This window comes from Pipistrellus hanaki, assembly GCF_964339955.1.
Source record: "Pipistrellus hanaki genome assembly, chromosome: 14".
In the NCBI taxonomy this organism is placed as follows: domain Eukaryota; kingdom Metazoa; phylum Chordata; class Mammalia; order Chiroptera; family Vespertilionidae; genus Pipistrellus; species Pipistrellus hanaki.
This window is the reverse complement of record NC_140516.1, coordinates 35,029,626-35,044,686: the sequence shown is the minus strand read 5'-3', so window position 1 is coordinate 35,044,686 and position 15,061 is coordinate 35,029,626. Positions and strand designations below refer to the sequence as shown.

The 15,061-nt window shown below is 38.2% G+C and overlaps 1 protein-coding gene across 3 annotated transcripts in view; it reads right to left on the bottom strand.

Moving 5' to 3' along the window:
* Positions 1-349: 349 nt before the first annotated feature.
* The window catches only part of CC2D2B (coiled-coil and C2 domain containing 2B), a 57,038-nt gene continuing 42,326 nt past the window's right edge, over positions 350-15,061 (bottom strand). For 2 of the 3 annotated variants that reach the window (XM_084903509.1, XM_084903510.1), the window contains 7 exons: positions 14,266-14,352; positions 13,654-13,767; positions 11,682-11,816; positions 11,174-11,296; positions 6,147-6,205; positions 4,093-4,270; positions 350-2,344 (listed from right to left, as the gene is read on the bottom strand). In XM_084903509.1, the coding sequence (XP_084759635.1) occupies positions 2,156-2,344; positions 4,093-4,270; positions 6,147-6,205; positions 11,174-11,296; positions 11,682-11,816; positions 13,654-13,767; positions 14,266-14,352 (885 nt within the window). In that variant the 3' untranslated portion in view covers positions 350-2,155. The remainder of the gene's footprint in view (positions 2,345-4,092; positions 4,271-6,146; positions 6,206-11,173; positions 11,297-11,681; positions 11,817-13,653; positions 13,768-14,265; positions 14,353-15,061) is intronic. The other variant, XM_084903511.1, reaches the window with a different exon arrangement.

Sequence of the window (15,061 nt, the reverse complement as noted above, 5' to 3'; positions counted from 1 at the left end):
GATTGCAAGTGGCAGTTGGACATCCCCCAAGGGGTCCAGGATTGGAGAGGGTGCAGGCAGGGCTGAGCTCCCCCCCCCCCCCCCGCAGACAAATTTTTCATGCATTGGGCCTCTTGTAAGATTATAATGGTGCTGAAAAATTCTTATCGCCCAGTGATGTCATAGCTGTCATAACTTTCTAAAGAAACTCATTACTCACATGTTTAAGTAAACAAACCTACTGCACTGTCAGTTGTATAAAAGTATAGCATAGGCCATTATATACAGTACATAATACACGATATGACAATACACAACCTCATTCTGAAGTGTCTGGTACATAAAGAATGCACTACAATTATTTGTGGAATGATTTATAGAATTTTAAAATTATGTTACATTTAAATTTTATTTTTTAAACAAATGAAAAATGGCTCATTGTAATTACACAATTTTCAGGAAAAAAATTAGTTAAGAAACATGCACAGTATACAGGTTTAAAAAATTTATATAACACAGAAAAAGGCCTCTGTGCTTGTCTATGAACACTTTCTGCCTTATTCTTAAGTGGCCTATCAATTCTAAAACCATAACTAACAAAATAGCTATATAAACATTCTGAGTGCCACAGAAATGAACTGCATTAATTTAGCATTTCTTTGCCAACCTCATCTTTCCATAGATATCATCTTTTGCTACCCACAAGTGAGAGACCTGTCAATAACAAAACTTCATATATAATTTAAACACAACTGTTTAAATGAAAACAAAAACTGATCAGTTTTCTTAGGCATAGTTAGGTTTTAACATTGGAGAATAAAACATTCTTTCACCCATACACCTACAGTTTTTTAAATCAATCTCAAGTTTGGTCTAGGACTAACATCTCTGCAATAAACAAGGTCTTTTCAAGCAGCAGCCCATGCAGGTGTATTATGAAGAGGCTATAGACTGAAGGGTCCCTGAGGATGAATTTGGGGGTCCCTTCTCTCTGCTTGTGGGAGTGTCCCAAGAAGCTCCAGGGTTCCTGCAATGTAAGAGGTGGATTTTCTTTCTCTTACCCTAACCTCATGTAAAACTACTCTCCTCAAACTTTGAAAATCAGTATCCTTTGATATTTTTAAACAAATAAGTTGTTATAGAATATTTAAGTAATCTGTATAAATACTCTTTCTCAATGAAGCACAGAACAATAAAAATTAAAAAAAAAAAAACTACAAGAAAGTGCAGTGCTTCCTACTTAGATCCCTGACCACTCTTTCTTGAGGGGCTCTTAGGATATCGATGGGGTTCCTTGGGGCCATCACTGGGAAAAGAGCAGCAGGAAAGTGCCAGATGCATAATGCGGAGCTGTTCACTAAGCAAAAAGGAGCCCTGAGATTTGGTACAACCACTTTCTCCTTTTTTCACAGAATCAGGAAAGCACATTAGTTTCCTGGGAATCCCTTACATATAGATGGAGCTGAAAGGACTTCACATCAGTAGCATCCCAAGTTGAAAAGCCCCCAGAAGCTGACCTCAGCCCTCAACCCAACATAGGAGCTTTCCCTGTTTCTTCACCAGTGAAATCATTCTTTCTCTTATGAGAGGCAATCACCTTAGGGTTTCTATTTGAATAACTTCTATTTGGAATTGCATCAGAACCAGCATCAAACACACCAGCCTCACTTTCATTATCACAACATTCTATAAGGCAGACCACCCTTAATAGGCCATCAGAATTACCTGGGGAAGTTGTTTAAAATACTGTGGATTCTAGAGCTCCACTCCCAGAAGTTCTGACTCAGTAGGTCTTGAGTCTGGTATGAGAATTGCATTTTCAACAGAGCTCTCCTGGTGATTTTGATGGAGGTAATATGAGGCCCAAAATTTGAGTAACACCGACTTTACAGAAAGAGGCCAGAATTGTTTCTTTCCCAGAATAAAATCCAAGGCCACCAGACTTCCTAAAGGGTCTTCCTTGAAGAAGTGTCTGGTGAAGAGGTCATCTAGACTCATCCTCAAGGACTTAGAGAGTGAGTTCCCATGGTGCCCAATTCTTTAAGTGAACCAAAAAGTGGGTTCACACTTGGCTGGACTGAAGGAGAGGTAGCAAAATCCCAAAGTACCAGGAAAGTTCTGGTTGCTTCTGGTCTGAGAGCCCACGGTACAACTTTCCCTTTTCGTTTCTTCCTTTTCACTGTTGCCGAGTTAAAGAAGCCAAATAGACCCACACAGATAATATGTTGTTTGGGTATGTGTGAATATATACGGCAAGAGCAAATTCTGTCTGGGGAAATTCTGAGGAGTGGATTCCAGTTTGATACATGGCATCAATCACTGACTGTATATTAGTGTATGGCATCTGGATAGGAAATCCTTCAATCTGGACCAAAAGACAATAACATGTAAACCCGTATTACAATCATATAAGTCATTATATGCAAAAAGATTACAGAAGCCTCAAAGAAACTGGAGTCATAAAATAATAATAGTAATTTTGTGGTTGCTTACTAATTTCCAGGTACAGTGCTAAATGCTTCATATACATATTTAATCCTCAAACAACCCTATATGATAGGTTTTATTATAATCCCTACTTTACAAAGAGGACCAAAGCCAGGCTGTCTGAGGCCAGAGCTGCACATTAGCATTCCACATTCTTGCCCCCTTTCTAGAATAGCCAACTGCACTTGGTCTTACAAATGAGGGATTTAAGTGAGCATTTTGGAAGAATTTATTTAACATTGATTCCATTTATATTTATTAACTGATAACTGTGAGACAGCATTAAAGGGTAATGGAACACAGACCTATGTAAAATTATCTAAGACAAATCATAAACCTTCTTCAGGCCTCGGAGATTGTTTACTTCAGGAGGCTTCCCTGATCCTTAAATCTGTTCACATGCTCTTTCCGTATGGTGGCACTGTCCTTCCTTAGCTTACATACTAAAATATGTTTCAATTAGGTACATGTTTTCTAGTCAGTCTAGCCCATAGTCTCTGTGAATGCACAACCCCTAACACATAGAATACAAATAATGGTTAACATATACAAACATTTGCTGGATGCTAGGGTAAATATTACCTCACTTTATCCTCACCATTGCAACCACAAAACAGATAATTATTTCTATCCCAATGGGGTAGAAAATGTAGAGAAGTTAGACAACTTGGTCAAAGCTAGCGAGTGGTTGAGACAGGATTTGAACCCTAGCTACAGGACTTAGTGCAGATTTATGATTGTGTGCTATTAAGTCAGATTATTTTACAAAGGAACTCCAGGTTTTAAACCCTGCCATATATTTAACTATGTTTTGCTTATCAGTTTACTCCCTACCCCCCCCTTTTTTTTTTTTTAAACAAAACAAAACAACTTCTTCCCTATTCATGAATAGTGACTGCAGATCCCTTTCTGACAACCTAAATACTCAAATCCCAATGGATTCCTTCCTTCTCTCAGAGGAACCATATTCTACGAGATAGTAGGGGATAGAAATCTTCCTCTTGGGAGGCTGGGCATTTTGAAAAACCACTGAACCAGTCGGTAGGGAGAACTAGGGGTAGGGTAGGAGAAGAAAAGGGAAGATTCTAATAATGTATCCAATGCCCACCATGCTTGCTTATGGACTTGATGAGTTTGAGATGCCTTTTTATCATCTAGGATGATGTCAAATGTGTTGGCGAATATATAAGAGAAGTTAAAGAGAGTAGCTGAGGATGTGTGTATAAATTTTAGAGTAATTTGAATATAGAGGATATTAAAGCTTGCCTGAAGTCCTCTTGCCCAGAACCAAGGACAGGAAATCCGTTCTATTACCACCATCTAGAGACCATTTTTTATTTTCTCAGTTGCAGGTGGATTTCTTTTGGGCATCTCTTTCCAAAGATTGTGGTTTACATGTCACACAACATAAGACAGATTCAAGGAAATGCCATGTAATGTGGCCATAGTAAGAGCTGTCCATTATATTTTAAATCTCTTAATCTATAAATAAATGCATTTTAATGACATAGCATCTATTATCTAGGACCAAGATAGGCACTTCAGAAATATTTAAGATTACTATTACCTGGCAATTAGCAACATAGATAAAACAAATTACATTAGTGCATTAAATCATGTACAAACCCAATAAAATTGTAGTAGTCTTTCAAATTCACTCTCTTCTTCAGAGGAAACAAAGCTTTCAGTACCAACTTCTAGCTTAGGAAGAATGTGTCGCAAAATAGAAGTACACTGTCGATTCCAACGTGTTGGCTGCTTAGGTCGCCATTCCATAATTTTACATTTTAGAATCCTTTCAATCCTACAATGATTATATTTATGACAACGTGAGAAGTTTTGTCACTTCTAGCTTTCACTCAAGCATGAGGATGATACATTTTTTTTTATTTAGGAGGAAACAAGACCTTTATGACTAGGAATATCTGCCATCATTCACATTAATCAAGTCTGGAAGAAGCAGGCTCTTGCTTGGCTTGGGAAGACAAGAAGCTTCCAGGGATATCCAGCAATAAGATTTCAAAGGCACATCTCTTCCAGTTACCTATGTGTAGGCTGCTACCTACAGATATAATTTGACATCTACTGTCTGATTACTGGATTGACATTCTTATTCTCCAAGACCCTCCTTTGACATAAGACATTGGGTTTCCAAGAGGAAACTGCCTTTACAAAAATTCAGATATCTGGCCTGGGATAATGTTAGCAGGGATATGTTTACTAGATCAGTTAATTGAGTAAGCAGCATTGGGAGGAAATGAGGCACTGGATTGGTAAGTATGATGACCAGTTTACCCAAAATAATGTACACTCCATAAGAGTGGGGATTTTTGCCTGTATACCCTGCCCCCAAAACAATGCCTGGTGATGAACTATTCCAGGAAGGGAGAGAGGTGGGGCACAGTGTGGGCTGGTTGATGGGGCTTCCTGGGAAGCCTGTCCTCTGTGTAGAATCAGGATGTGCTACAGAAGAAGCTTCTGGGAGTCCCCCTTGGCTGAGTCTGTAATGTAACTAAGTAGTTTGGAATTTACAGAGTCTCATTAGTGGCTAGGCATCAGAATCACCTGTAGACCTTTATCAAAATGTTTCACTTCCAGATATGGATTTAATAGGTGTGATCTAGGGCTCTGAAACATATGTTTAAATAGCTCAGGAAGTAATTTATATTAAAACTATAAGTTGGAAACCATTTCCCAATTGCATGTCTTCCTTTTTTGTTAAGAATTGGAAAAGAAGGGGGTTGGGAGAGGAATAAGAGGTAGGCGTTGAATAGTAGAAGAGAGTGTCAAAATGGTTTGTGTCATGTTCTGTTTTGATTAGTTGGCAGTGGCTTACATGCCAGCCTGCTATGTCAGCATGAGTCACTGGAGGCAGTCAGATCTAGAAGCTTCTGACACATCTGGAGTAGGAAAGGCCTGCTGCAAAGATTGTGGGCTTGAATGAACAACTCCTTAGTGTGTGTGTGTGTGTGTGTGTGTGTGTGTGTGTGTGTGTTTTGGGAAAGGCAAGAGCCTAGGAGAGACAATATTGATGTTTCTACCACCCACCTTGGATCTTTTTACCAACTTGTGGGCCATGTACTGTTATGTCTTTTCAAGAAGTATTAGTTGTGGCATTATTACTACAGGCTCAACAGATGCCTGTGTTGAGAACTTCCCAATAGTAGCCTACAATTTTTATCAGAAGCAACCATTTTTAACTTTGCCTGTCATGTCAAAGAGCATCCTGGATAGCAGAGCAGTTGCTTTTCAATGCATGTATCAAGAGGCAGATGACTCAATGGAAATAACTATTTCAATCTCCACTTCATGCTTCTGCGGCTGAATCTAATAGATATTTTGAGAGACTGGTTTAGAGTGTAATGGAGTGAAATGCTCAACCTCTCTGACTCCATCTTGTTCAAGCCTGCTGTGTTCTTGCATATAGTCATGCTAATCTTTAGAGAAATTCTGCTTGCAGCTTGAGTATTTTTTTTTTAAACTCCCTCTCCCTTCCTCTTTGAAATCAATATATTGATATATATATTTTCAAAGGTGGCTGAGGGAGTATTTAAGGTCTTACTACTCAACATATGTTGTTAGTTTGGATTAAATAAACTCTTATAAAATTTTTAAAAGATGGATGAATGAGAGTTTAGGGAGAAAACCTGGTAATCCTAATGTAATTTTACAGATCATACCTGTTCTTTAGATCATCTACCATGCTTTTGTTAGTATCAGAATAAATGATTTCTTCAGGCTGAAATAAAGACAACTGAAAGTTAGAGAAGATTCTAGGGAGACCAATTTTCCATCACAGTCACCTCTGGAGTGCTAACTATAATGAGGGGGAACCCAAACCTCTCTCATGTGGTGAAAACACTGAATCACAGAGGCACAAAGGTAACATAGATCACAGTGCTCTCTCTGATTTTATGACCACTTCACCAGAGCATTGGAGGGGAGTTAGATTCACAAAATAGATTTTTCATGGGTAAGACCAATCTGCTGCCCCTAATTCATTTATTCCAACAAGCATTTGGCATGATTTTTACCAGATAATCTTTGGCAGCTGCACAGGTATCTTCCAATTATTAACTGTGACCTTGGTGAAGTAACTTAAGCTGTCAGGGTTTCAGTCACCATGTTCTTTTTTTAATTTTCTTTAAAATCACTTTAAAATTTACTTATTTACTTATTAAATTGATTGGGGTGATACTGGTCAATATAAACATAGAGGTTTCATGTGTGGATTTCTATGTTACAAAATCTGTATGTTGTACTGTGTGCCCACCACCCAAAACCAAATCTATCACTTCATATTAGCACCCCCCTCTTTAAAAGAGGGACAATAATAGTTCCTATTTCTCTGGGGGGTTGTGACAATTTTAAAATAAAGTAACACATGTAAAACCTGGCATATATTGCCCAATAAACATCATATATTGTTATTGTCACTCTTTTAACATGGTTTATCATCTTTTTTCTTTGTGTATTTGCTTCTTTCACCTGGCAAGAGCCAGATTTTTGCGTAAGAACACACACACACACACACACACACACACACAGTCCATTTCAATCTCCCCTGTCTCCAAGCCTTTCCTTGGGCACCCCACCTATAACAGAGAGCGATGCTCTACCATGTTTCCCCCACCAGTAAGATTTGCTGGGAGGAGGGCAGGGTTTCTCATGTGTACCCCACCCCCACCCTAAACCCAGCCCTCCCCTCCCTGCAGGGCTCACAGGGATTAGAGGAAAGTGCTGAATTCACAGTTTTTACTCTGGGTATTTCTGAGCTGAGACATGGAGGCAGATGGAGAGACAGGAACAGATGTTTCTCTCTCATGAGTGGAATGAAGGTTGTGATTTAAAAAGGGGCCACACTTGTTAGACCTCTAGGTCTTAGAAAATTTCAGGAGTGATTTGAGAAGACTCAGTCTGTCAGGTGATGATCTGAATTAGAGATTCAGATTCTCTGTCCCCACCTCAGACTCACTGAATCAGAAACTCTGAGGACAAGGCCCAGCAATTTGTGTTTCAACAAGCCCTCCAGGTGGTTCTGCTGCCTGCCATGGTTGGAACCGCTAGACGAGGAAATAGTCAGGACTGGGAGTTTCCTACAATAGAACATGGCGGGAGATAGAAGATACTGGAGAAAGGAAGTATGAAGTCCAACATCATTTTGCAGGGGCCACCAACTATTCCAGACAGGACAGGGAACTGAATTCCCTGATTGCTGTCACCAATTACTGTCTGCCCCTCCAACCCATGGCCCTCTCCCAATCCCCTGCTCCCTCTTTCCCAACCCCCAATCCAGGCAATTTGTGGATTAGTTAGGTCCCCCTCAGGCCTGAGAAAGAGGCCTGGGCTACACTGACTTGACAGATTTATGGGCGCTAATCCACTTTCCTTTTCTGGCATAGACCCTTTCTTTCAGGGAATTCATATCCTTTAAAACTTCAAGAGGACTTTCTTGTTAATTCATCTCTTAATCCCCACATTCTCATTACTAGTATGCACACTCAAATTTGTGTTCTCAATTGTGATAACAAACATAGGGTTCATTACAGATAGGAGTATTGTGATGTGTGTGTGGTAAGGCAGAAGATAATGGGCCATTACCTTCAGGGAAAGAAATCAGTAGAGATTTTGGCAACTATGAGTTTTACATTTATCGATTCAATTTGGCAAAAGGTTTAGATTCCTCCCTGAGACAGACTGGCTTTTAAAAACACAATTTTGATGATGGCAGCCCTTGCCTTGGTAATGTTAGTTTCTGATTGCCTTGAGGATAAAGGCCCAAATCCCTACCAGGGCTCAGCTCACCCCTGAGGTCATCTCTGCTCGCTCCCCGGCAGCAGCCAAGCTGGCCTTTCAGCTCCTTGACAGACAGCTCCTAGCTACTGCACCTCTTCATGCCTGCTGTTCCTGCTCTCTGCTGGGACCATTCTCTTTTCTGATGATTCTAGGCCAGCTCCTGCTCCCCCTTCCTCACTGTGCTGATCATCACTTTCCCCCCAGGAAGCCCCTGTACCTCTCCTTCCCATCAGGTCCCCCAGCTATGTGCCTCCCAATGCACATTCATTTCTGTGATAGCACTTATCACTCTGCACCGAAAGTGCTCGTTTCCTGCTGTTTCTTTCTTTAGAACACAAGTCCCAAGAATACTGAGACATTTCTCCCTGTGGTAGCCATCCCTAACATAGAGCTGGTTCATAACAGGCACTCAACAACTATTACCTGGGTGAATAATGAAATGATTAATAGTAAATAAAAAACCTCATCTCTAAAAATACTATTTTTCCTAGAAGACAATAATGTCTCCCTCATGGCATTGGGATGGGAAAAGCAAGATATGGCATATGGATGCTATAAAAGTGGTTTGCTCAAGAGAGATAAGCACATTTCCCCTCTTTAAAATAACTGTACAAACAGGAAATATATAAATATATGTATACTTGTACATATATACATATATAAAGCATATAAATATATGCTTGTAGCTGCATGGAAAATGTTTATAAGGATGCACCATGGGAAAAAGATTTGGAAGAGGAGAGAAATTTGTCACTTTTTTGTTTGTTTGTTTTTTAATCCTCATCTGAGGATATTTTCCCATTGATTTTTAGAGAGAGGGAAAGACAGAAGTACTGATGTGAGAAACACATCAATAGGTTGCTTCGAGCATGCACCCCAACCAGGATCTAGGGCCTAAGATGAGGAGGAGCCAGCAACTAAGGTACATGCCCTGACTGGAATTGAACACGGGACCATTTGGGCTGAGTTTTATCCACTGAGCCAAACCAGCTCGGGCAAAACTCATCACTTTATATGCTTTGGTACTATTTGATCTTTTCCCCCAAACCACCATGCATTCTTTCTGATATTGTAAAGTGACTCAAATACGGTATACAGACAAGAACAGAGACTAAGGTAATCTACATCCACACATTCCTACAACCTAGTTTTATATAATCTTTTGCATTCCTTCACGTTTGGTTTAGATTTTTAATAAAGAAGTAAACAGTACAGAAAAACTTGAAGTACTCTGTGTACCTCTCTCTGATTTCATTCCTTTTTTATTTTCCCAAAAGTAACCTTTAACTTAAATTTGGTATTTGTCCTTCTTATAAATGTTTTTATACAACCACTATATATCTATATATCTATATGTCATATATATATATATATGTAAATAACAATTTTTGAACTTTATGTAAATGGTTTTGTATTGTATGTGTCCTTTAACATCTTCTATATTTTGCTTAACATTACATTTTTTTTTTAGTATCTATAATGGCACTTTATTTCTGTTTTTTATTTCCGCATTTTTATTTTGCAATGGACCTTGCAACTTAAGTAGCCCACCCTGCAATAAAAATTTCACTCAGTAGGGAGATATGAGGGAGATAAGTGATCAACCGAAGGACTTGTATGCATGCATATAAGCATAACCAATGGACGAAAAACTCTGGCGAGGGAGGGCACGTATGGGAGTGGGGGTGGGGTGGGGATTGGTAAGGTATGTACACATATAATACCTTAAAAAATGAGAAAAAAATAAAATCAGGAACAAGACAAGGTTAAAAAAAATTTCACTCAGGCATTAAGTGAATATATATAAGATTATATATATATATATATATATATATATATATATATATATATATATAATCTGATCAGATCAACAAATGCAGAAATATAGAAACAATAACATTACATTTTTAATATTCATTCATGATGTACATGGCTCTGAGTTAGTGGTTCTGGTTGCACATTGGAATCACTTGGAAGCTTTACATAATACTGATGTGTGGGTTCTACACTCCCTCAGAGATCCTGATGTGATGAATGTACAGACAAGTTGGGAACTATTGTAAATTGGGTCATACATTCTTTTCCTGCTCTATAGGAGTTTTCATAGTATGAATACTTCACAACTCATATATCGATTTTCTAGTTGATGAATTGTTTCCATTTTTTTTCAATTTTAAGCAATTCTGTAAGGAATACAGTTGTACTTGTCTCCCTGGTAAGTTCCTATACGGTATGTACTTGGAAGTTGAATTGGAGCAATCAAGGGCTGAGCATCTTCAATTTTACAGATATTATATTACTTTCCAAACTGTTTATAGTAATGTATGCTCACACCACTTCTCTGCCTCTTTGCCAGCACTTGGTATGGTCACACTTAAAAATATTTTTGTCAAACTTATGCATGTTTTAAATTTATTTCCCTGGTTATGGGCAAGGTTGAGCATTCACGTTTCTGCTTCTATAAATGTCTCCTGCCTATTTTTCTATTGCTCTTTTCTCTTTATCTCATCTCTCTCTCCCCCTAGGCTCATAACTCCCAGTTTTTGGATTTTGCACTTGCCTACAGCCTGTCATACCATGACCCTCAACCTAGAAACATCTGTACAAATGGACTTTGGGATACTGAGTACAAAGGGATACTGGCTGACTGATCTGGTGATTGGATCTTTTCCTGAACTTAGGTCTGTGCTTTGGTTTGCCTCCAAGACAGTGAGTGTGCCACTTTCCTTCCCCATTTTCTCAAGACTAGTCCATACTCAGGCTGGATGGCAGGAAAAGCTAGATTTTATTAATATTGCCAAATAAGTCAATAAACAATCAGCTATATAAACGTAACAAGAGCTGTCACAATTAGTAAAGATTAGAATCAGGGGTAACTTTGATACTGACACACCTGGAAAACTATGTTTACCTGTATGCTTTGTGCCTGTGTCCCTTGACAATTTTTTGGAAGCAGCTGTTTCCAGAAACTTTCCTTTGAATAGTCAAAATATATAGCCATTGGTGTACTATTTTGTTGAATATTAAACCAGACCTATTAAAACATTAACATACAATCAGCACAGACCCCTGAGAGCCCAAAGCCCATAGCTGGTTAGATGAAGCAAAATTTTACAGTCCTGCTACCCAATGAAGAAGTGGCAGAAACTAAAGGAGGTTCTGAGGAAGAAGTTAAAGACATTCTAGGCTTACATGAACAATAGACTGCTCACTGGTCCTCAACAGTGGAGGCACTTCAGAATCAGGAGGTGGGGGCTTCAGGGATAAAATATTTTCTTGGCCCTACAACCCAGGGATTCTAATTAAACTTTTATATATTTCCAAAGTTCTTCACATGATTCCAATGGATAGCCAGGGTGGAGGATCACTGATTTGACTCAAGGAGATAGCTCAAAGTAAGATTTCCCCCCATTACTTACATTTCCATCATCAAACAAACAGTCTACACTTTGTAAAGGACAAAATGGGTCAATTTGCTTATGACATTGACCAGTTAATGGGTTCCAAAGCAAATATTCATCAGTTTCATGAGTTAATACATAAGCTACGCGTCCCTGTATGAGGAAAAGAAGGTAAAGTCATTTGGTTGAGTAATTAACTTACTTTTTAATGTGAAAATTATTATGTAAGCATGTGACCTCATTGATTTCTGCAAGCCTCTTCTAGGGCCTTTACAATTTTTTGGAAATAAAAAAACAAAACAGAGCTCCAAAAATCCTTAGGCCCAGGCTGGCACAAGGATGCAAATGGCAGGACTCCTGAGCCAGTGCTGCCCGGTATGGTCCTGCAGGAGCTCTTTCACCGGGATCTCCCAACAGCTAGTCCGAAAGTGTATGGGGGTTGGGGCACCATTGTCTAATTCACACGTTGGTGCTATATGAACCAACACTCCCTTCTCACCCCCCCACTCCCCTCCCCTTTGAGTAGAATACACTTAAGAAACTAAGGGGTGAGCACCAAACAGAGTTAGGGAATAGAAACTGGCCTAAGGCTCTGAAAAAGCCAAGTGAAATAAAAAAAAAAATAAATTAATTTTGAGAACAAGATCGGGAAACCATTTGAGGAATAAATGTCATTATGTTAACATATTTCTCTGCACATACCTTTTGAAGTGCAAATCTTTCTTAGCAAAGAATAAAAATTTCAGGTAATAATAATGGCTATTTGCCATTTATTGAGTATTTGGGTGCATCAAATAATCTCTCAGCATTAACACCAATTTTCTTGCTTTGATTCACTCCAAATTCTGTGAGGTAGGGATGATTATTATACTAATTTTTCAGATAAAAAATCAGATGTTAAGGAGCTTGTCTAGTGGAACAGTAAGTGGTATTATTCCTGTTTGGGGAAGAGGTAACTGAACCTCAGAGAAGTAGCAAAGAATGAGATCACACACTTAGTAAATGGTATTTCTGTGTTTTAAAACCCTCTCTGACCGGCCCCCAAACCCACACTCTTAACACTGCCCTGTATAGCCTTGTTTCCCTGACTTCAAAGCTCTTGTTCTTTATGATTGTGTGTGTCTCCTCTACAATGAAGAGGGGGCTTCACCTCAACCACAGAGCTGAGGGGGTACCACTCATGATACTGACTCACAGGTCTAAAACCAACTGTTAGTTGAAATATTGTTGATTGTTGCCATCTAGCGGCACTTAGAGCAACAACAGGAACATATGGGGAAATTAACCATAGGCTTTTAGCTAACACAATCGTGACACAGATATAAGCTGTCAAGGGAATATAGAGAAATACGTGATCATGGGGGGAAAGAAAACCCACCATAAAACAAGACTGGAAATTTTGTCACTGATTAATATAATCAGCTTAAAGTAGAAACAGAATGAAGACAGCTTTCTGGAGGTATGACCACAGTATATAATTAAGTCATAAAAATTTCAGACACGGAAACATGAATTTCTGGCCCATTTTTACAAGTAAAAACTGAGCAGTGGAGAATAGGGAGATATATTTCTTAAGGATCTTAAAATATAATATTTGAAACATCTAAAGATAATGGTGGTGATAATGGTTAACAACTACTACAACTACTACTGTAACTATTTCTACATCACCACCACCACCTCCGCTATTGAGCATTCACCATGAGTAAGTGCTCTCCCAGTGCTCTATATTTACTATGTGATTTAATATTTCTAGTAACCCCATGAAATAGAACTATTATTAGAGAAGAAAAATAAAAGGAAGTCATCCTTTACAATGTAGAACGTTTGATGAAGCAACATTATCCTCTTAACTAAATAATTGCTTGCCCACAAAATTCCTTAATTAGCTTGTGAAATAATGGTAACCTGGGGCTGCAGTTCTTTAAACTTGCAACTAATGGCCGATTCTTTTTATTTACACGATTTAAATATTAACTCCAGCACTTACTTCTAAAATTGAGGTTCCCAGAAGGACCAAAGCTTTCTTTCCGAAATACAAAAAGAAATTACAGAGAAGTATGGCATGCTCCTCCCTATTCCCAATAGCCAAACTGATGCAGCGCTAAATGAAAGTAACAAGAACAAAAAGAGGTGAGGAAGGGAAAGTTGAGTAATGCAATTAATATTAGGACAACTGCAAAGCTTGAACTTCGGCACCATTTGCCTGACAAAACACTAGTAGTGGTTCTCAACCTTTCTAATGCCTCGACCCTTTAATACAGTTCCTCATGTTGTGGTGATTCCCAACCATAAATTATTTTAGTTGCTTCTTCATAATTGTAATTTTGCTACTGTTGATGAATAGTAATGTAAATATCTGTGTTTTCCGATGGTCTTAGGCTTTACAGCAGCGGTTCTCTACCTGTGGGTCGCGATCCACAGGTTGAGAACTGCTAGCAGGGTTGCCTAAGTTGTTACTGGAACTGAAAATTATTTATTAAATTATCAAATGATTTCAAATTTCATAAGGTAAAATACTACATTATAATAAACAGGTTTCTTTAAAAGAAAAGCAAATAAGAAATACTATAAATTTTAATTATAAAATGTAATTCGTTACCTCTGATGTCATCCATATATCAAAACCATCATTTTCATCCAGTTCAGGCATAAGAGGAATCAAAGATACAAAATGAGCAATAAGGTCCTAGAATAATATTAAGTAACATTTACAGAGTGCATACCATATGCCATCACATGCTTTCTAGGCATTATCATTACATTAGGTGTATCTTATAAAATAAAAACTATTATTATTTTTTGTTTTACAGAAAAGGCAACAAGCTTAGAGTGCTAGGATAACTTGCTAAGACTCAAACAGCTAACATAATATATGGGGTCCTAGGAATAAGCCTAAGTTGGCCTGACTTTGGAGTATGCCTATTAACCATTGCATTTCTCTGTAATAAATTCTTACAATTTTAAACTTGATACATTACATATATACTTTAGAATATAACTGTTAAAATTGAAAAAAATGTTGAAGAATAGCATAAGTTTGATTTGCTTTCAGGTTCAAAATCAATTATTTTACTTAATATAAGCTGTTATGAGCTGCTGTAGCAGGAAGATATTGGTATAGTCTGCTTTCTCGAACAGCAGAAATTATACTGTTAATTGCTTTTCCCCTGGGACTAGAGAGAAAGGATTCAGGCTTTTAAAGTCAGAAAGGAGAAAAGGATACAAAGTTAATAGAAAAAATTCACTAACATTTTCATTAATTTACAATAGCCACCATTTATTATCTATTATCACCTCCTATACCCTAATGGTTCATAGTCCATGATAAGCAAAGGAGCTAGGATTTACATATTTTTAAAAGTCCACACAAATGTTCTAGCAGTGCTCTTTCTTTG